This window comes from Hipposideros armiger, unplaced genomic scaffold, assembly GCF_001890085.2.
Source record: "Hipposideros armiger isolate ML-2016 unplaced genomic scaffold, ASM189008v1 scaffold_292, whole genome shotgun sequence".
NCBI classification, from domain to species: domain Eukaryota; kingdom Metazoa; phylum Chordata; class Mammalia; order Chiroptera; family Hipposideridae; genus Hipposideros; species Hipposideros armiger.
In genome coordinates this window covers 1,694,349-1,718,138 of record NW_017731642.1, presented here as the reverse complement: position 1 = coordinate 1,718,138, position 23,790 = coordinate 1,694,349, and the positions used below count along the sequence as shown (strand labels likewise).

At 35.7% G+C, this 23,790-nt stretch overlaps 1 protein-coding gene across 6 annotated transcripts in view; it reads right to left on the bottom strand.

Moving 5' to 3' along the window:
- The window catches only part of CEP57L1 (centrosomal protein 57 like 1), a 55,999-nt gene that overhangs the window by 5,454 nt on the left and 26,755 nt on the right, over positions 1–23,790 (bottom strand). For 2 of the 6 annotated variants that reach the window (XM_019658991.1, XM_019658993.1), the window contains 7 exons: positions 11,002–11,076; positions 9,625–9,790; positions 9,215–9,394; positions 6,883–7,004; positions 4,861–4,977; positions 3,506–3,583; positions 2,930–3,016 (listed from right to left, as the gene is read on the bottom strand). In XM_019658991.1, coding sequence (XP_019514536.1) covers positions 2,930–3,016; positions 3,506–3,583; positions 4,861–4,977; positions 6,883–7,004; positions 9,215–9,394; positions 9,625–9,790; positions 11,002–11,004 — 753 coding nt within the window. In that variant the 5' untranslated portion in view covers positions 11,005–11,076. Of the gene's footprint in view, positions 1–2,929; positions 3,017–3,505; positions 3,584–4,860; positions 4,978–6,882; positions 7,005–9,214; positions 9,395–9,624; positions 9,791–11,001; positions 11,084–23,790 lie in introns of all 6 variants that reach the window. The other 4 variants (XM_019658992.1, XM_019658994.1, XM_019658988.1 and 1 more) reach the window with 2 other exon arrangements.

The following is a 23,790-nucleotide window of genomic DNA, read 5'->3' as shown; positions in this document are numbered from 1 at the left end:
CGACAGCAATTTGTCTGTTCCCCTTCCCCCAATTCCCCAGCACTGTTCCCATCCCCCCAATTCCCCAATAAAAATCTTAAAAAAAAAAAAAGTAGCCTCCCCTTTATCTGGGTGGCACACAATTTAAGTTGCTACCTGAATCTGTCTCCCAGGCTACAGCTCCTTTTTGCTCAAATAAATGCTTTTTATTTTTTATTACAGTCTAAAATTAATTTTGCTTTACGGTTCCAACAGTGCTGGCAATATTCTATTTCTTGCTGGATGGGGAGTATGCCAGTATTAATTTTATTGTTATCCTTTGAGCAGACAGACATTTTTTTGTTATACTCGTATATATATATATATCCTTTCATAAAACATTTTTAAAAACACACTGCTAAACTACATTCTTAAGCTCTTAATAATTTAAATTGTTTCACTATTTTTGTTGGAGGAATTGAAGTAGGACGACCATGTGTTTCAGTTTGCTGATGATTGAGGAAGTTCACAGAACACGGTGTTTTAGTGATAAAACTTACTCTAGATAATACTTTAGCAAGAGAATAATCAACAAAAATGACTATTCCATAATGAAAAGAAAACAAAATATTCCCAATTCTAAATGGAAATTTAGATATCTTTATAAAAAACATTTTTTTTAAAGGAGAATTAAAGAAATAAAATGGCTTAGAGGTAAAAAAATCCTAACAGTTTTGAGTCAGTTCTTACTCAGAGTTGCTTGGTGACCTTGGAAATCAAATCATTCAAGCTTTGTACCTTAGTAACAGGAATTTCAAGTAATGGAATTTACTTGGTCTGGTCTAATGCTATTTCAAGCAGTTATAATTAAGAACAAAATAATTTTAAGTTAATTTTAAGAATTTTAAGAATGAGATCTCTGATTGATTACAATCTAACATTGTAAGAGAACAATAAAAACCTCATAGGAAACATTTCCATTATCTCGTTTATGATAGTCAGTCTGATTCTTTACTTCCAAGTTCACCATCTCATACTACTGTCAGTAATCAACTAGAAGCACAGCTCTAATCATGTTCCTACTCCTCTCAAAAGCCTTCAATGTTTTCTAATTATTTACAGAATAGAAGTTCAAATTCTTAACACGGTAATGAAGGTCAGTCAAAATCTCATCTCAAGCTATATTTTCAATTTTAACTCTCATCATGACACCATCTCACCCCCCCAGTACCAGCCAATTATTTCTGGGTTCGTGGAAAAACTAACTATATCCTCAGATCATAGTACATTTCTCCTCATCTCTATTTATCATGCCTATTAATTCTTCAAGGCTGTCATACCTTTAATACTGCTTCTAGCATGACACCCCTCCCACACACACACATAATCTTTGTCTGTACAAAACCACACTTTGTTTACATCTCTCCTCAGTTTTTATTACTCTAATATTTGTATATTTATTTGCTTCTATAAATTGCTGTCTTATTTATCTCTTTACTACCTAGAGGTATCAGTCTATGTAAATCAAGATGTATGAGTTGAAAGAAATATAATCAGGATATGAGAAAGTGTCAGTGAGATAAGCAGGACTCTCCTAGAGGCCTCTTAAGATCTGAGTCAACCTTCTGCAACATTAGTGCTCCTGCCATTCTTAAAGGGAGGCATTATTACTTGCAGACTCTATGAACTTGGGATTTGAACCAACTATTTTTATAAAGTGATTTGTTGTTAATTACTCCTTTTCTTCTCCTGTAAGAGCTAACTTTTTTCCCCTTTATTTCTTTTACCTTACTTCTCCCAGTACCTTATTTTTAACAATGAATAGAAAATTAAAAAAAAAAAATTTCCACTAACTCATCAAAGGATGCCATAAAACATAAATATAAAAATAAGTCAATATTTTTCCCACATGCAAATTACTTGTAGTGATTTTCTATTTGGCTTTGCAGCTTCTAATCTCATTGTACAAATAAGAAATAAAACAAATATTTAAGGAAGGAAATAAGCAAAAAAATCAACATAAAGGTGCATTGGGAAAATGTTTTTCATTATAGTAGTTTGCAAATTCTGAGACAAAAGTTATGAAAAATACAGCCAGAGTATTAAATTGAAATTCTTATTTATGCAATAAAAGAGTAGCCAAAGTTCTCTCCATTACTGTATCGACAGGGTAAGCCTATGGCAGTGGCCAGAATTTTCCAATAGCATCCCTGCTCCCATAGCAATGGCACACAGAAACACTCACTACATGCATATTGAATAAATAGTAATGATGGTCATCAAAACTGTAATTTCAGAATAAGGTTAAAAGAGATTAAAATTTTCTTTCTGACCATTATAGATAATTAAGGTTTAATACAATATATCCAAAACATTAACTCATCTAAACAAAATATTGGTCAATCTAGAAAGTACTAACTCCCCAATTCTTATTTTTAGGCAATTCCGAAGGATGTAGCATAGAAAGAACAAATAATAAATTCTCTCAAGAAACGACTTCACAGATCTTTAACACTTCTCTTTTTATTGTGCACGTATTACATAAAACTGCCTCCAGGATCTACTGTGTTGTCAGCATTTATTGTGTTCTATAGTGCCTCTTTTATAAAGTATCACAAAATACATTTCTCTAAGAGTTCAGTACTAGAAAAATGTTTGTCTTTCTAGGAAAATTGAAATGCTTATTGTTATTTCACAAATGAACAGATATACTGTCCATTTATGCTCCGTTTTGATTTCATTGTCACGCAAACTCAGTTAGGTTTTGTGCTCACCTGCTGTTGAGGTTTTATGGAATTTTCTGTCCTCACACCCAAAACCATCATCACTTGATTTATATTTTTATCTCCATTTCATAGCAATATTGCATGTCTTTTACTATAAATCTCTTTGAATTCTTTTTGGAAATGGATAGGTATAAATATTAAAAGAGTGAATAAATATTACCAAATAAACATAAAGGTTTGCATACCTTTGAAGATTTTTTCTTTTCCTTAGATCCTTTTGGAATTGATGCTGAAGACATTAAAATCCTATTGATTTCAAGTCCAGTTTGAAGCTATAATATTGAAGACAAAACTTTATAAAATTGATTTTTAACAAGCTTCTGCAAAAACATTCAATGGAAGGTCTCAGTTTATAGGGATAAAAATGCTTTTTGAAAATGAAAAGAAAGCCCAAAATATAATTTTTTGTGTTTGTGAAAGTCACTAAATCTATTGGTAATTACAATCATTTCCTGTTTATAAAAGAATGAATTATTTAAAATACATATCAACCAAACTGAAAATAATCTATAACCAGGAGTTCCTTTAACTGGGGGAAAAAAATGTATTTATCAAAATTTCAAAAGACCTCTTGGCAATGCATTCAAGTATATGAATGTACTGGCAGACTTATTGAGAATTTCATTATCATAGCAAAAAGAAACAAAACTAACAAGCTAGGAAACAGAAATTAGAGTCTAGAATATAGGCTTCAGTTAATGAAAATAAAGTATAACAAAACAAGTAGTTTATTGTGACAGATGACATAGTGCTCTATTTACCTCAGAAGCTTTGTCTTGAAATAGCTTACGTTGATGTTCTTCTTCTTTAAGTTTTTCCTCTAAGTGTTTAATCTTGTCCTGCAAAAAAATAAAAGGTCTGGGATTATTATATAAAAACTAGAGCCAAATATCTTTTGTTCCTTTTCCAAATAGTCTTTGGAGTCTTGATTCTTAATAGTTTGGCAAATTAAGGCAGAAACTAAGAAAAAAGAATAACAAAAGATGCTAAGATTTTTATTGGCTTTCTTCTTATGCTCCATTACTTGCTATTACATGTAAGAACAAAGGGAAAGCAAAGAGTGAACATGTGTAGGTGTTATTAACTTCAGCAACAAAGCCATAATGATGAAACTGGAGGGCTATTAAAGGTCTACAACAGCGGTTCTCAACCTGTGGGTCGTGACCCCTTTGGGGGTCAAACGACCCTTTCACAGGGGTCACCGGGTACTCGTATGTGGGAGTATCTGCATATGGGCCTGGAGACGGATAGAGGAGCGGTGTCTCGGTTCCTAAGACCATCGAAAATAGGTGTTTTCCGATGGCCTTAGGCGACCCCTGTGAAAGGTTGAGAACTGCTGGTCTAGAAGGTCACACATTTTTAGTCTTGGGTCTGTGTTTCATTCAAAACATAGACAAACCACGATAAATGTCTATCATGTGCATATGATAAGGTCACAGTTGTTGGAGGAGGGAGGGAATAGGAAGACATATTAGAAATATAAGATATGGTCCTTGTTACTTAAGAGCTAATACTGTACACAAAGGGAAACAACAGTAACATACATGAAACAATAGAACAACAAAGCAATGAATGTGTCTTGACCTGGACCATGTACACACTTACACACACAATTATTTCATCTTCTATCTTTGGTGTGGTTCAGAATACTAAACAGTAGTATTTCAAAGGAAGAGTTTCCTGAGTGTTTGAGAACTCAAGGAAAGCTTCATAGAGGCAGCAGGACCTGGAGAAAGTCCTATGGAATTGACAGGACTTGGGTGGAAAAAGGAGGGCATTTCAGGACAGGATCTAGGATAGGCTTAACTGCAAGTGGTGAAAGACAATCTTTTTAATATCCTTTAGGTAAATTACTGACAAATGAAAATGTTCTGCCATCTCAGAAGAAGCCAAAATTACAATTTCACATCAAAAGGCAAGCTTATTCATGCTGTGACATAATACATGAACTTTTTATCTCTATAGGCAGGAATTCATATTTGTGGATTACTAAAAGTTGTTAACGAAGTTTTATAAATCTAAGATTTACTGTATATTCATACACAGAGCCAATTATGCCTAACGCTAAAGATTTATTCCTGGCATCACTACTTCAAAGAAATAAGTAGAAGCTTACCTCAGCACTTTTCTGAGTTGTTGTAAGTTTAAAACATTCTTTTTCTAAGACATCAAGCTTTTCAAGTTTTGCTTGCAGCTTCATATGATCTTGTTCTTTTTCCCTTTGAAGTTGGGCCTGGAAAGGATAAAAACAAAACCTGAATTTGGCAAGTGATACCAATGGCTCAAGAATAATACAATTTCTGAGAACTCAAAGCACAATATAAATCTGTCATAAGAAACATGTACATACATGTACATATTTTAGGTGCTTACAAGCAAAAACCAAGAAAATCAAATAGTTTTAAAGAACAAATATAATGTGCAAAAAAAAGATGTGCTATATATTAGCATCAATAAAACAAACTCTTCTGTGCATCTTTATATAACACTTCAAGGAAAACATCATCAGTGAAAGCTGTATTAAAGAGTGACCATTTAAATTACAGAAAGGAAAATAGAATGATTTGGGAAAGTTAGGTGAAAAAATTACCTCCTAATATGATTAAAAGAGCTCTCTTACAAACAACCCAAAAAGGAAAAAGCCCAGAATGACAAAATAAGACTATTTTAGAGTCTTCAGATTTGGAACCCTTCTAAGCTAGATGATTAGAATGCTAGTGCATTAAATGGAGTTGTATCTTACTCAAGGATTAGATTCAGAAGTTGAATATATCCAGAATTACCCTTTAAAATTCCTTAGGAAGCCAGTACATTGTAATTCAGCAGTCAATATTAGAGAATTGGATTATATGGGTGGCTTGTTTTAAAAGCTGTGTTGTCTTTTAGAATATGTATTTTCTGTTTGAACCCTAGAGTCACTCTGTTTATAGAGAGGTGCTCAGATGAGAAGACTTACATAGAAATAAATTGAGGTACCTGCAAATATTAGCAATTCAGGATCACTTCAATCCAATTTCAGAGACTAACATTTTCTGGGTTAGTCTAATAACCTAGAGCAGTTATAATCTGAGTATTTTTCCTTCTTGTTCACCTTTACAAAGAACTCAGAGCACAGAAAATTTATAAGGTTCCTACTCTTGACAGGCCCTGGACTCTAATTTCCTTAGCCCCATAAGGATGGCTATCAATAGCATTACCGTATTTTCCCCATGTATAAGACGCTCCCATGTATAAGACGCACCTTAATTTTGGGGCCCGAAATTGGAAAAAAATTGTGTTACATAAAGTTATTGAACTCAAGTTTTATTCATCATAAAATTCATACAACTCCTCATTACTGTCAAAACTCCCAACCATTAGCTTGTCCTCCTCTGCGTCTGATGATGAATCACTGTCTTCATATATTGCCTCGTCCTCAGTTGCAAATACAAATAATAAAATCTACAACCACTGTATAAGACGCACCCAGTTTTTAGACCTCAAAATTTTCGAAAAAGGGTGCATCTTATACATGGGGAAATACGGTATTTAGCTTCTCAAATGACTGTGCTGGAATCAGAAATGCCCTCAGAAGGATGGGGCCTGAAATACCAGGCCCACCTTCTGGATTTAACTCTACACATAGATTTTGAATTGGTGATTTTTTTATTAACTTGTTAATTCTCCAATGCCTTTGTGAATTTTTTTCTGTCTCCTCTCTTGCTGTATCTCACTCTCTTTTTTACTATTCTGTCCAGTTTTTTGTTTGTTTTCCTCTATAGAAAGGTTGGTCCAAATACCGTAGTCTGCATCACTGTAAGTGGAAATCTCCCATATACATCTTTATATCCTCCTTTACTTAAGATTATGACAATTTTCCCATGACGCTAATATTCTTTTATTTCCCCCTGAGGGTAACGTTACCAGCTTTTACTGTATATCTAATTTGTGTCATATAGTTTATATCTCAGTTTTTTTAATTGAGGTATAATTGACATACAATATTATATTAGCTTCAGGTGTATAACATAGTGATTTGACCTTTGAATACACTGTGAAATGGTCGCGACAATAAGTCTATTTACCATCTGTCACCATACAATCATTATTTTTCAAAATCATATTAAATTATACTATATTCCTTATAGAAAATGTTTACCTGTTGTTCTAGGATCATATTCTTCTCTCGCTCTACATTGAGAACCATTCTCTTTGTATATTCTAGTTGCTTCTCTAGGAGAGTACAGCGAGACTGAGCTGAGCTTAACTGTATACTTATATCTATGAAAAAAAGTAATCATGAGTCAATTAGTTGATTATCTATAAGATTTAGTTATCACAAGAAATGCATTATGTGAATTCAATCAAGAGCTAACAGTTCAAGCCTTCTTTAGTTCTAAGTACTGACTCTCCCAGACTTATGAACATTTTTTGTGACTATCTCATTCATTATATATAAGTTGTTTAACATTACCTCCCCGTAAAAACCCAGAGGGCATACATCTGAAAGGGAAGATGTCAGTGACTTATAGGATGATAAAAATCCTGGCTGTTCCTGGGAAAGGATGTTATCTGGAAAAATAGAGGACCTAAAATCTCTTCCCTATCAATACATTTCTGCTCTTGCAAGAAATTCAGGTATGTGCATTCTACCATTCCCATTTTCCTCTGCTCTTGACTACGGACAGCACCGTTAATTCCATGAGGTGTTAACAACCTCTTTTTCAGTCTTTGCTTTTTTTACTTTCCTCAGATCTTTCTTCTATTTTTGTCCAATTACCTATGAAAATTTTTTCTCCCCATGTTTTCATTCTATTTATAAGTTGAAACAGAAACTTGAACCTTGTTTATGAGCACTGAGTGTAGTGTTACAAAGAGAAAGAAAGCAATGTTTTCAAGTGAAATTATATAAAAAACTTATGTTCTAAATCTCTAAAACTTGTGTCCAGATGTCCTTTTCATAATTTCCACAGAACCTTCACCTACCTGTCCATTTCCTCTAATTAACCTCTCAAGCTAATTAGAATTTTTATTCATTTTTGTTTTTCATATTGTTTAATTACTAATGTTGCTTTACATTTTCAAATTTTAAAAACTAGTGTTAACTGAAACTACAAAGTATTTCAATTGTGGACGGAAAAAGGGCCACAGGTTAAACCTGACAAGCTAATGAGATTGAAAATAACCACATATGATGGCGTGAGCATAAAAAAACTTTCATAACCAAGTGGGCCATGGTGGGAAGTCACATCTTTAGTTTCCTTCATAAAGTTAGTCTGTGCCTTTTCAGTGGGCCTCTCTGTTTTTCTGCACCTAAGATAACATTTTAGGAATGTCAGTAATCCTTTTTCTGGACCAGAGCTGGAAACTTGCAAAATTCCTCCTTATCATGCTTATCTCCTGATTACCATCTCTTTGTGCTGTAAAAAAGCTGTTAACTATCCTGCACCCACCTGTGTAAAAGGAGTGCCTGTCTCTCCAATTTACTTTTATCCACTCCCAGAGGTTTCCCTGCTTTGCTTTCTCCCACCCCCTTAATCTATCACCAATGGATTTCATGTAACCTTCCTCCTTTGATTTTATGTATAAAAGAAGCTGCAAACCGCCATTTTGCTGAGCATTTTCCCAATACATTGAGATTTGCTTCCCAGCAATTGTTGATAGTTTGGCTCAAATAAACTCTTATAAGTTTTCTCTTAGGCTGGATATTTTTTGTCAACACAATTACATATAGGTTAAACTGGATTTTGTTGGTATTCTGAAAATATACCAATTTCTAAATACAACTTGTCCAAAAACTTAATTTTTCTTTTGTGGATGGAAAAGGGGCCACAGGTTAAACCTGTGAGCCTGTCTATTGTCTTTTTGCACCTAAAATGACATCCTTGGAATGTCAGTAATCCCTTTTTCTGAACCAAAGCAGGAAACTACAAAATCCTTCATTATTATTCTTGTCCCTTGATTAACATCTGAAAGTAAACTAATAACTATCCTGTACCCACCAATGTAAAAGAAGTACCTGTTTCTCTAATTTACTTTTATCCAATCCCAGAGATTTCCCTGCTTTGCTTTCTCCCACCCCTTCATCTACCACCAGTGGATTTCATATAACCCTCCTCCTTGGTTCCATGTATAAAATAAGCTGCAAATTGCAATTTTGCGGAGCATTTTCTCAATCCATTGAGATTTTTCTTCCCGGTAATTGTCAGTTTGGTTCAAATAAACTCTTATAAGCTTTCTCTTAGGATGGATGTTTTTTCGTGGACACTTTTAATCTCAAAAATTTATGAATTGTAATAACAGATATAATAGAAGTTCAAACAAAGATCCATTTCCTATAAACATGAAAATGTTTGACAACAAGGCCTCAAGGTTTGAATGTATATATAAGAACAAATATATTTGAGTAAATCTGCTTAGACTAGGATTATTATTTTCTAATTTTAAAGTTTAGTAACTCCTTGTTTCTGAAACCTACTGAATTTTCTCACCTTTTTTCTGCTTTATCAGTTCCTGGTGTACCAGATTTCTCTCATTTGTTTCAATCTCCAAGGCCTTTTTATACTGTGCTGCTTCTCTGGAAAGAATATTCAGGTTATCTTCAGCTTGTGTTCTCTCTAACTCTAAACGATGAATCTTTTCCTGAAGACTTTTTAAGGCTAAAATAAGAGCTGTTGAAAAAAAAATTGCTTGATATTATAAATGAGAAACTTTGAACACTTATAATTATATAAAAGTGAGTTGTCTAAGTTTGTTGAAATTTTTAGCAACAGAATCAAAATTAGTAGTTTTATTAAGATTAAATACACAATTACATTACTTTCTACATAAAAATGAAGTTTTATATAACATACTTTGTACCATTCCCCTAATTTTAAGTAAGGTTTTATATTAACTTTACCTTGGCTATTTGGACTATGAAGCATTTTAGGAGCGGTTACTCCAAAGTTCACAGAGTGGTGATTCTGAGATGATTCATCAATCTGGGTGAATGATGGAACAAACACTCTTTCTGGAGGTTTGAGATAGCTTCCTACTATACTATGCATTAACTCAGAATCCATTATCTGTAGAGAAGAAAGCAATGATATAGTATACCATCATTCTTTCTTATTTGAATGACAAAAACATTAGACAAATATTCCAGTGAAACTTTAACATAAATACCAAATCGTTCACTGTGGAGTTGTATCTTTATGAACTTAATTATCACAAATTCAGCTATAACAAACTCAGCAATAAAAGAAAGAAAAATGACTATTTACTGTATGAACAGTATGGACAATTCTGCCTGATTTGCAATGAGCATATGCCCTGGAGTGAGCATTACACAGGTTGTGTGAATTTGCTGGTTTCTCAGTTGATCCTAAGTTCATGTAAGTCTTCTCATCTGAGCACCTCTCTATAAACAGAGTGACTCTAGGGTTCAAACAGAAAATACATATTCTAAAAGACAACACAGCTTTTAAAACAAGCCATCCATATAATCCAATTCTCTAATATTGACTGCTGAATTACAATGTACTGGCTTCCTAAGGAATTTTAAAGGGTAATTCTGGATATATTCAACTTCTGAATCTAATCCTTGAGTAAGATACAACTCCATTTAATGCACTAGCATTCTAATCATCTAGCTTAGAAGGGTTCCAAATCTGAAGACTCTAAAATAGTCTTATTTTGTCATTCTGGGCTTTTTCCTTTTTGGGTTGTTTGTAAGAGAGCTCTTTTAATCATATTAGGAGGTAATTTTTTCACCTAACTTTCCCAAATCATTCTATTTTCCTTTCTGTAATTTAAATGTTTTAGAAATGTATTCTATTTAATAGAGTCAAGTCAATGTTAATTAAATTCATAACCACATTAGAAAACACAGAGTTATAATTACTCACACACACAAAAATTCACCAGTGCAATTTTAAGAACAAAAGCTTGTTTTAAAATGTAAATTTAAATAATATATTTAAATTTGTATAATTAGCCTATTTTGATTCTTGAGAATTGCAAGCGCTCAGTGATTTCACTACCTTCATAATTCACAAGGCAAAGGAAGGCACTTCCCATGACTATATTTCCTGGGAGAGCAGAAAACACACTTCTGAACTCAAAAGGAAGTTTTTCTTTAGCCATTGCCATGATTGGCTGTCTTCTATAACATTCTGATTGGCCTAATTTAGAGATTATATAACCTTAAAAGCTTTGCTAAAATACTTGTTGCTCTTTGCTCTTGAGAGGCAACCGTTTTTGCTATTGTTGTCAGCACCAGCTACCATTTACTAACCATGTCTCCATCCCTCTGAGTTGTTGTTGCTCAGACACTGTCTGTTCCTCATGGAGAATGCATCTATCTAAGTTGCTGTTCCCTCAAAAAAACAAGAGAGCAAAGTTAGTCACAGCTGGCTCACAATGAAGTAGAAGTTGGGCCTCAAAGCACAGAAGTTCTGAAGATGGCTGTACATCTTCAGAGAAAGATGTACATGTACATCTTCATGTATATGTGGTTGAAATTATCCCAAGAACCTTTGAGTTACTCAAGATATCGAAGTCAGTTTTTAGCTCCCGGGGAGTTTCTCCAATAATGGAAAGAATGAAAATTTGCCATTGGTCATTACATGCTGAAGTCCATGGGAGGCAATCTGCTCCATCTGTCCCAAATATACTATTGGGCTGTTGGAAAAGTCATGACTCGGGCTGGCTGAGTGGCTCAGTTGGTTAAGAGCTCACTCAAGAGTTTGAGCTCTGAGCAACAGCGGTTCGATGCCTAGCCCGAGCTGAACTGCCAATGAGCTGCCAAAAGGTGGCAAAAGGAAAGTCATGACGTATTTTTTGTTTTTTGTTGCAAAATTGCATCATGACTTTTCCAACAACCCAGTATTTTACAAATTGGATTTTGCACCAATTAAAAATCAGGTTCAAATTTGAGGTTTTTAATGTATATGAACTGACTACTCAGAAGATGCCAGTATTTTAAAAGTTAGACTAAAGTTTACTTAAATGTGTAAACACATTTTAAACTGGGCATAAGCAGAGTTAACAACCCACTGGTAGGATGAAAAAAAGGTGAAGAAAAAAGAAAGGGAAACATTAAAGAAATGAGACAAGTTATGATGTGTCATAGAGCTAAGGGGTTGTCATTTTAATAGGGGGTCCCAGATTAACCCTTAACAATGAGTCTTGTGCTGTAAACAAGTGCATAAGCCCACTTGCAGCTATTTACATAAAGAGCCAGGCATCCTAGAAGAAAAACTCCTCTGAAGGGCGGTGAAAGATATGAAAAGCTTCACCCAAAATCAAAGCCTTATTTTTGGTGGAGGGGGAAAGGAGTGATTCTGAGGAGAGTATGGTAGTTGTCATTATAATTCACCTCTGACTCAGTCCCAGGGAATCATATGTGGGTGCTGGGAAGAGAGAGGGCTCTAAGTAAAAACTGGAGAAATATTTTACCAATATCTCTAAAAAGACAGAGGCATTTAGCTGCCTTGATTTGTATAAAACGTATTCCAATGAAGGGGAAGTTGCAAAGATCACTAACACAGTTTTGGCACTTTTGGGGTTCTGCTGCATTGTTCAATGAGAGAGAGAAGAGAGAAAAGAGAGAAGACAGAGAACAGCTGAAAGGGACATAATCATGGGCATGTATGAGAGAAGCTTCTGTGAATTCCAACTCCAAACCCACATGAGTATAGATTGTGATGAGGATTTCTCAGGAGAGATTCTGTTCACTCCATTCTAAGCCAAGGATGAAACAGGCAGAATCACTCTGAAGAGCAGGCTATTTTCCTGTCATTCACAGGAGAGTTCACCCTTTGGGGAATCCAGACTTTATATTGCAATGTGCAAACTTATCGCTCACCACACCCAGGCTCAGACGCTGTCTCTTGCCCCATGTAAGCAAGAGTACCTGTTGTAAACCCAGGTTCTAGGCCATGAGGGGTCAGAAGGTACTCTCAGGGATAAAGGAGGTTGTAGGACTCATTTACTCCTACAGTATTGGGCTTTCTCATTATGTACAGTCTCATATTTTCCCCTTACTTTGCTGGCAGCTCAGCCATGCTTTAAAAAAGATGTCTTCAGCATTTTATGCAGCATTTGTGTGTTTTTTACCAGGACAGATTTCTCTGAACATATAATCTGACATATCATTGAAATTGAAATAGCACACTATATATTCACCTTTGAAAAATATGCAATGACTTTATAGGAATACCATAACTATTCAATTCCAGAATTTCAGAAGCAGTTTAATCATTATGCTTCAGTAACTATCATGTACAGTGTATTAACACTATCAGGAAATTTAAATTTAATATATTGATCATTTGACATTCAAATTGACCCATTTAACATAAATCATAATTAACTTTAAAATAGCCCTTGCTGGATGTGAAAAAAAATCATTTTATAGCTATCAGAGTAAAGATTGATTTAGGCAAGAAACAGCAATGCTACATACATTCAGGGGTAGAAACTTTGATGAGGAGTGGGATATTTGTATGGTCTTAAAATATCTGCTCCACAGACTGCTTATAAAATGTAAGAAAAAATAGTAGTAGCTATATAGTAGAGAAATAAAATAATACTTTGATAGGGTGATTAAAATGGGTATCACCCATGACAGGTAAGGACATTGTGTGCATCTGGATGAGAAACCCTGAGAAACACATGTCACCTATGTAGCATTCTGGCCGGGAATGCATAATCTGATTCTCAACATGTGGAAACATCACAAAAGCCCGAAATGAAAAACATTCTATTTTTTTATAAGGTGGGGTGGACTATTTTCTTTTTAAAAATGTCAATGCCATAAAAGACAATGACACTTCTACATATATATCTCCAAAAGAATTGAAAGTAGGGTCTCAAAAAGATACTTGTACACCCATGTTAATAATGGCATTATTGGGCCGGTCGAGTGGCGCCATGGTTAAGTGCTGGCTTGGGACGCCAGAGGGCCCCGGTTCGGATCCCACATATGAGGGCCAGTGACACTGCCCTCCACAGCTAAGATGCTGAACAACAGTTCAACCTGGAGCTGGGCTGCCATGAGTCGCCGGCGACGGCGTAGGCTGCAGCCCCTTGGCAGTGGGTTGCCATGGGCTACCGTATGTAGCCAGCAGCCAGCGTGAGCGGCCAGCAGCCGCGGTGAGCAGCCGTCCAGAAGCCGGCGACTGATCTGCCTCGCCTGGAAAGAGTGCAATGATGGTGCCAACTTGGGCCAGTGAAGCAACGTCCTCCACAACTAGACTGAAGAACAAAAGGACAGCAACTTGTCTGTTCCCCTTCCCCCAATTCCCCAGCACTGTTCCCATCCCCCAATTCCCCAATAAAAATCTTAAAAAAAAAAAAATTAAAAAAATATATATAATGGCATTATTCACACTAGCCAAAAGGTGGAAGTAACCTAAATGTCCATCAATGGCTGACCAGATAAACAAAATGTATATAGATACAATGGAACGGTATTTAGCCTTAAAAATGAAGGCAATTCTGACACCTGCTACAACATGGATGAACACTGAGGACTTTATGCTAAATGAAATAAACCAGCCACAAAAAGACAAACACTGTATGATTCCACTTACATGAGGTATTTGGAGCAGTCAAACTTAGAGAAAACAGAAAAGAGAACCATGGCTGAGAGGAGTGGGGAGGGACAACTGAGAAGTTATGGAGTTTCAGTTTTGTCAGATGAAAATATATGGCAGAGTGAACATACATACTGACTTTTACTCCCTCTTGGAAACCCACTTAAATAATATTAAAACAATTTTTTTTAAAAAGACAAACTTGCAAAGACAAAGATCAGAAGAGGTCTGACAATAACAAAACTTTGGAAAATAGAAAACAGACGTACAAGTAGTTACAGACTTAGCTAATGCAAAAAGGCAGGCTCCTATCCCAAGTAAGAAAAATGACCTCCAAGTTTACCTCGCAGAACCTCCAAATGGCTCAGGAATTAGCTGCAACTTTGTAAGTAGTAGTTAGGATAGAGCTGAAAACTAGAGAACAGGATGAAATTTTAATTTAGAAGTAAATTATATGCCCAAATCCCCTTCTTCTCTTTATGCAGCCAGAAGACAGCTTTACTCCCATCTGGGAAGAAGACTGGGAGTTTTGTTTTGCCTTTTTCTAGAAAGAGGGAATTATAGAGTATCTCTGGATTGGGGTACACTCTGCACAGTGAGGGAAGGGTACTAGACTGAAAGCAGGAAGATTCAGTTCCCAGAATATTGGTAGTCTATACATCCAAGTGGAGATGGGAAGATCTTATCAGGGAAACATGATAGCCCAAGTTAACAAAGATACTAAAGATGATACAATGAATGAGTTGGATGGATTTGAAGTTTTCAATCAGTTTTTTAGTGCCCCACTCTTAAATATAAACTGTTTAACCAAGGCTTCCCAGACATTGAACAAGGATATGAAAGACAGAGACCAAAACAAGCAAATAATAAGAGGCGTAAGAGGTTCATAAAATTTGGAAATACATAATTAGTGGAGATAGAATGTATAGCCATTGAGGGACATGATAGGCCCTAGTGAATCTGACTGAAGCACAGTGAATAAAAGCTAGTAGCAGTTAAGAGGTTGTTAAAAAGGTATGGGAGGGCCAAACCACAAAGGATTTTGTATATCACATTAAGGCATTCATATTTTAAAGGATTAGGCAATGGAGAGGTAATGAAGGATATAAAGGAATGACATAATCAGGTTTGCATTCTGACAAGTTTATCAGATGATTTTGAGGTAGACAGATTGAAGGGGGAAGAAATTATAGGCACGGGGACAAATTAAGAGGTTACTAAAGTAATTAAGGAAAAATATGGGCCTAAATGAAAACTGAAGTGGATAAGATGAACACGAAACATACTTAGAAGATACAATTGAAAGGGTTTAAGAACCAACTAGATACGTGAAGTGGGGGAGGGGAAAAATAAAAAACATTCTCCAAATTTTTTTTTTTTAAATTTTTTTTTATTTGGGACTTGTAGGGATGGGAACAGTGCTGGGGAGTTGGGGGAAGGGGAACAGACAAGTTGCTGTCCTTTTGTTCTTCAGTCTAGTTGTGGAGGACATTGCTTCACTGGCCCAAGTTGGCACCATCATTGTGCTCTTCCAGGCGAGGCAGATCAGTTGCTGGCTGGCCACTCACGCTGGCTGCTGGCCGCTCATGCTGGCTGCTGGCTACATACGGTAGCCCATGGCAACCCACTGCCACAGGGGCTGCAGCCTACGCCGTCGCCGGTGACTCACGGCAGCCCAGCTCCAGGTTGAGCTGTTGTTCAGCATCTTAGCTGTGGAGGGCAGTGTCACTGGCCCTCATATGTGGGATCCGAACCGGGGCCCTCTGGCGTCCCAAGCCAGTTCTTAACCATCGCGCCACTCGGCCGGCCCAACATTCTCCAAATTTTTACTTGGGCAAATGGGGAGATGGTGGTGGCATTAATGGAAATAAGGAATAATATAAAAGGAAAATAAGTCCGGTGGAAAACAATGAATTCTGTTTTAGGTATGTCGAATTTGAAGTGCTTTCAGGCACAGAGCTATCCAGCAGATGGGCTGAAATATGGATCTGGTATTTAGCTGAGCAGTCTAGTCGGGATCTAGAGATACAGATTTGATTATCAATTAGAATCACCAAAGGAAGTGTAAAGGTTAGCAATTTTCAATGTGTGTGTGTGTGTGTGTGTGTGTGTGTGTGTGTGTGTGTATGTGTGTGTGTGAGACAGTCAATGTCTTTGTCCATTAGAGAGCCACTGTTGTCTATCAATGCACTGTGTTGCCCTCAGACATAATGAGGCAGATTTTAAAAGGCTAAGAATTATAGATTTAGGAGAGAAAAACAGTTTAACTTGGAATGCTAAAGACCACTAGCACTTAGGAAGCAAGTGAAGAAATAAAAACCCTCAAAGGAGAACAATGAGGAGTAATCAGAGAAGTGGGAGAAAAAAGCAGGAGAAAGTGGTAACAAAGGAGTCAAAGTGAGAACAAGAAGTAATTATTTAGTATCTACGACTAATGTGCTATGCCCTGTACAACAGAAATAAGAAACACACAGGGTATGGCTTCTGCTGTCAAGTAGTCCGCAATCTCGCTATTAAAAAAAGACCAACACGAGACAATGAGAGGAGAAAAAACAAACACAGGGTGTGAATCAGCAGCACATCCAGTAAAACTGGTTTTATTTCATAACTATTAAATTTTTATTGAGTATTTTTCAAACTCATTCTTTTAAAAGAGTTTGAATAGAAGAGTAATATAATTATGAGTACAATACCTAGCTTTTTAAAGAGTTCAAAGTAAAGTCATTTTTTTACAAATATTTTATAAATTATACTGTATTTCCCCATGTATAAGATGCACCTTTTTTCGAAAAATTTGGGGTCTAAAAACTGGGTGCGTCTTATATAGTGGTTGTAGACTTTTTTACTTGCATTTCCCGCTTTTTAGCACTTGTTGTCTTTGCGCTCATTGTTTTGCACTTGTTATCGGTATATTAGGTTATGTTTTGCCACGTTCTGCTCAGAAATGGCTCAGAAAAGATTTTTGTACAGTGCTGAATTCAAGTTAAAAGTGACCCAGTTTGCAAAAATGAATGGAAATCGTGCTGCTGAACGTAAGTTTGGTCCTCCTCCAACTGAGAAAACAATCCGAGACTGGCTATAGTTGGGAGTTTTGACAGTGAAGAGGAGTTGTATGAATTTTATGATGAATAAAACTTGAGTTCAATAACTTTATGTAACACATTTTTTTTCAAATTTCGGGCCCCCAAATTAAGGTGTGTCTTATACATGGGAGCGTCTTATACCTGGGGAAATACAGCATCTAATTGTTATGTGTACACAATTCAACTCAATGTATGCTATAAGAGCTAACTAATTTCCAAGCAAACTTATCAATTGCTGAATTTAAAATAACTAGACTTACAAACTTTAATCTAAAATTAGAAAGTTAATTTTTCCTTACTGAAGCTGAATCCAATAAGGTTAGAACTTAAAAATGTCTGAGATCACTTAAATGATTAGACTCCCCATCATCTTTACCTCTAATTTATCTTGAATATTCAGTTTATGAGAAAATGCTCCTGATTTAATATAAAGTGAATACAGAAGCATATAAAATATAATTATAGTTCAATTTTTAAAAAGAACAAAGATAAGCCTAAATAAAAGACTAAGTGTATCAAAATGTTAACAGATGGACAACAGATTTTCATTTTCTTATTTCTACCACCTCAAACATTTTCTACAATAAACATATCAGTTTCACAAGAAACAAATTTACTAAAATAATTTCCTAACTAGATTTCTGCAGATATAGAAAACAGCTGAAGATATACAGTATATTTATATGGATATTTTTTGGAGCACTTAGTTACATCTTTTCATTTTTAAGAGTCTTATGCTTCCTATTGTCAATATAAACTCAGGAAAGGCAATTATGTTTATTTCTTCAGTAAGCGCCTACAGTCCAAACTGCTATGCTCTGCAAAGTGGCATTATATATATCCTCAGGACCTCATCCAAAAAAATATTTGTAAAATGAATCCCCTGAAACTAATTTGTTAGGTCAACAACTTTTCCCTACTTCCCCTAAGCTAATGTTTGTCATGGTTAAACTCAACAATTCTATTAATACTGTTCTCAGTTTCTAAAATATCACATATTGTACCTTGGTACTTTTGTATGCAGTGTTGTAATTTAATATATAAGTAAATCTTAATTATTAGGATCTTAAAGTATTACTATAATATAATATTTCTTCAGAAAGTTCTAACTTCCTGTGATTTTGAAAGGGTCTCAACATTCTTATAATGTTTATTATATCTATCTGTTGAACTTTGCTTCTAACCATTCTTCTTTACAAAGGTTGATAGCAAACTTACTAAACGTAGAAAGAATTTAGAAATAGAGTCAACAAATAATCAACTTTAAAGTTAACGGTACTCAGATTAGTTGCAACCAATGCACTTCTTAGCCTGTACATCCTCCCACCCCCACAAACAGATTGGGCACATTAATAATCAGAATTAATTATGGGTGTGTACTGGTTAGTCAGGCAGCCCAAGGGCTGCCTGTTGGACAAATAACTAAAGCTTACCCATTTAATTGCCAAAATTTATTTCAACTGGTTTTAAAATAATTATTTCTAAAGTGTTTAACCTAGTTTCCTTCCTTTTAGGCAGAGTATGCTCAACACAATTTAACCTTAGGGATGATTTAAGTATACCATCATAGCATTTTAATTATGCACAATGATACTTAAAGAACCACACTGATACCTGTCCCTTCACTGAACGTTCTAGACTGCTACATACAGATTTTGTTTTCTGTCTTTTCACCTCTTGCTATCTCTTCTCTTCCGAACTGCTTATGAGCTGTCTGTTTACTTGTCTCTAGCCGAACACCCCTCCCCTTTTTAATTGGTTTCCCAGTTTATAGCAAGTAAGAAACAACAAAACAAGTTTCATTCATTAACCATTCAGGGATGAAAAATACAGTCTCTGGCAGTCCTTAAAGCATTCATAGCTTAATTATACTACAAAGGGTGCTATGGGAACCCAGAGCAGGGACATCTAACCGAGTCTGGGCATTTCAGAGATGGCTTCCTGGAGGAGCTAGTTCTTAAACTGAAATATGAAGGCTGAATGAATAGAATCTGATAGGCCAAAGAAAGTGCAAGAATGGGTAGAGGACAAGATCAAGTGTACAGGAAAAAGAAATAGCATACCTCACATTTATTGATAAAAACGATAACTCACATTTATTGACCACTTATGTGAATTAACTTATTAAAATCCACATAACTCTATGAAGTGCAGTTATTTCCATTTTAAAGATGAGGAAACTGTGGCACACAAAAAACTGTTTTTTGCCCAAGGTCACACAGCTAGTTAAATAGCAAAGTCAGGATTTAAGCTCAGGCAGTCTGGCTCTAAAGCTCACACTTTTAACTACCATGCTATATTGTTTATTTACATAAAGTTATGAACGCAAGAGAGGGCCTGGTGTGTTGGGCAAGTTACTACAAGCAATGTATAAAGCCGGAAGATTGCAAATGTGCCTGAGTGTTGCAGGAGAGGAGGCAGACACCAGATCTGAGGAACCCTGTCTACTAGGCACAGGCATTTGGAGTGCATCCCGCAGGCAATTAGAGCTATCCAGCCGAAAAGCAGCAGGATCACATTGCCTTTGATGAAGATGTCTGTGAGATTAGAATGGAGAAAAACAACCAGAGGCTAGAAGTCCAGGTAGGAGGCTATTCCAGAACTCACTGTGAAAGCCGATAAAGACCTGGGAATGGAAGGAAGGGGACAAATTAAAGATAATTAGTATGTTGAATTCATAGAACTTATGACTTGAATGAGGAAAATTCATGATAGGGAGAAATGAAATAAAGCTGTAGTTAAGGCAGAAAACAGATTTTGAAGGGGGTGGAGGTGGTATAAAAAGTTCATTTTAGACATGTTTGAGGTGCTTGTGGGACAATAATAACATAAAAACAGCTAACACTTATATGTGATTATATGCCAGGCCCCCGTCAAAGAATATTACATGTATTGATCGAATGAATCATCAAGGTAACCCTATGAGGTATTTATATTAATTTCATTTTACATGAGGCAACTGAGATGTTAAGTAATTTTGTCTAAGGTCACACAGCTGTTAAGTGGCTGGGCTAGCACTTGAGCCTAGGTAGCCTGGATCATAGTGAATTCTGCCTTGAACAGAAACATGTCAGTTGTATAGATGAGTTTGGCATCCAAGAAGAATAGTTTAAAGATAAGGATTTGTAAGTCATCAGTATATACAGATGGCAGTTGCACCCATGAGTATTCACTTAGATACAAAGTATGCTGTTTTTCTCTAAGGGTGATCCTTCAGTCACTTGGTATTTATTAAAAATGTAGATTCCTGGGCATCACCCAGGTCCACGGAAACAGAATCTCTGGGGAAAAGGCCCAGAAATATATAGTTTTCAACTCCCCAATTGATTCTTATGCAAATTAAAGTCTGAAGATCACTGATAAGGAATGAGCAAAAAAAAAAAAGTGTAACAATGACATCAAATTTAGTAGAAGCGTGTCTACAATAAGAGTAAACAAGTTCTGAAAAAGGATAGTAACTAAGGGCCTAAACAAGTGTCTGATGGGTCTTTTATCAAACTTAAGCCACTATTATAAGATGCATTATTCTTTTATGTAACACACACACACACACACACACACACACACACACACACAGACCTCTCATGTAAAGCTGGAACAACAGAAAGGCTACATATACAGTGTTGTAGGATCAATAGGAAAAGAAACTCACCACGCAGAAAAAGATAGCAAGGAAACTTGAAAGCTCCTACCTTTATAGTACTGGGCACCAGTAGAGGGAATTGTATCCAAAAGATAGTTCTTACACAGCTTTGTAGTCTGAATTCATACTACCAGCGGTGTAAAAACAATAACAAAAACCACCTCTCCAAACAGAGAATTTAATTGAAAATGGTCTCAGGTTGGTAGTAGTGCAAATGATGGGTTGAGGTAAATGCAAATCTTCTCTGAAGTAATCTGACTTCAATCCAGGCCAATAATGTTTACAAGATTTATCCCTATTTTAGACATTTTTTTAAATGTGAAAAAAACATGTCTTATAATCACTGAATACAGTAAATGGAAGGTATACCAAACTATTCTGAATGCCCAGAAACTCTGCAGTGGAAGGGCTATTTTCTGGTTCTCAAATGAATGCCGTACATAATTTCACATAGGTGTAGATCTGTTTTCAAAAGAACTAGAAAACAAAGACAGATTATTAAGAATTATAAAAATTCTTTCCCTTCCCATCACATTTAATCATTTTTTATAATTCCTCTAAATATAAAAAGTCTCATCCATAAAAAAAAAAAACCACAAAACAACCAACCAACCAACAAGAGAGATCAGACCACTCGAACATACCCCAGAATGTAAATGTTTCAACTTTCTCTGGAACTTTGTAAACTGGGTTGCAAAATTCACCACAGGCCCTGGTAACTGTCCAGACACAGCGGAAGAAGAACAAACTTGGCTCCTGCTGAGGATGACGATGTATAGTCCCAGCCTAACACTCAGTAGGCAGTCCTTCTTTCACTCACAGGCCACAAACACATGACCTTAATATTTTCATGATATCTAGAGTATTCTGGCACTTTTCAAGAAAAATTAATCCTCTCAACAATGTCACAATGAACAAGACTCCTTTAGCAATTTTATAATTTTCCAGTAAAGCAGTGCATTCCTATTTCAGACATGCATTTTCCATCTTTTCCAAGAGGAGTATAAACACTGCACAAATTACACACCATAGTTGTTCTGGGATCTTATAAAACTGCAATATTGTATACAAAGCGCATCATCCAAACCGATCATTAGAGGGCTAAAATGGATTTAGAGTGAAAATAAGTGCCAGTTGATCACTGCAAAGAGTTCTAGAATTCAAATTTACAAATAAACCAGTTATACAACCAACTACTGCTAGCTTCTCCCTGCTTTAAGTGGGTGAAGATCCTCCAAGTCCCTCTTACAGCACAGTCCTGTCTACAGCAATTGATATACGAGTAAGAACTTACATCTGATTCCCACTCTTGCCACTTGTTGCCAGGGTACCTCTTTCACTCAGAAGAGCTGCCTCCTATCCCAGGAGCAAATGCATACATGTATGTATGTATGTATGTATGTATGTATAAGGATTTTCTAAGACTGCAAAAGTGAACTTTCCCACATCCCTATCTCTAATTTAATATTCACTTTCCCATAGAAACAAGGAAATAATGGTTTTACAGTGCCACTGCTGTTCTAACCATGTTATAAAATATTGCTTTTATGTGGATCTATGGAAAATCCATTCTGAATGTCAATATCAACCTACTTAGTTAATTCTTGGCATGAAATTTGTTAGTATAGTTTGTGTATTATGTAATATTTAATAAAAAAATTTTAAACTGGCTCATAATCCCATTATACAGAAACTTCTATTAACACTTTTTTAAAAAAAAATATATGCATAGGTAACAAAACTTAAAAGGCACAAAATAAAAAGTAAAAATTTTCTACTCCTAGACTGCTGATTCCCAACCACATCTACTGCTCTCCTCTCTCTGAAGATAACCACAATCAACAGTTTCTTGAGAGCTAAAGAAAAGTATTTATGTACCTAAGAACTTTTTCTTTTGGTGATTTTCCTGGTGCATACATCAATCAGCAGGCAATGGAGGCAAAGGTTCACCACATTCTAGAAACATGGTAATCTTTTCGATTACAGCAACTCTGGTTCATTCGGTACCCTTACATTCCTTGGAACTGTTGTTAACTCTCTTTGATTGAGTGATAGACTAATTCTTCTATTAGGCATTTCCCACTCCATTTCTGTAGGCTCGAGGACAGGACTGGATCTGCATGGTTCCACTAAGGAATATGATGCCACGGAAAGGGCTCTGGATTGAGTCAGAAGTCCTGAGTTTTTCCCTGTTTCTGACCCTTAGATAGCATATAATCTTGTTCTAAGTCACTTCTTTTCTCTTAGCTTTGAAAAATATAAACTATTATGTAAATATGCAATGGTAGCAATAGCAGTGATAATCAACTCTATCATTCTTTTCTTGGATTTTCAGTTTCCTTACAATTTATCCTTTACAAATGTTAATCTCGGATATAAACTCTTCCCTTTCCTCCCTGTAATAATGAATCTTCCTGTATTTGTTTCCCTAATTCTTCTGAATTGTCAGGTTGCTATTCTCCCAAATAAGCAATGTATGTAATTCCTCTTCAATTAAATATATACATATATATGTGTATACGAGGTCAGACAATTAAATTTGCAAACTCATCCTAGAAAAGTGCTACATACCTCATTATTAAATATCACTATGGTCACCTTCAAAGTACTCCCCTTGGGAAGCTATGCACTGACACCAGAGCCTAGTCCACCCTTCAAAGCAACTTTGGAACTCTTTTTCTGGAATGGCCATCAGAGCTGTCATCATATTACCCTTGATGTCCTGAATGTCATCAAAATGTCTTCCTTTCAATATTTCC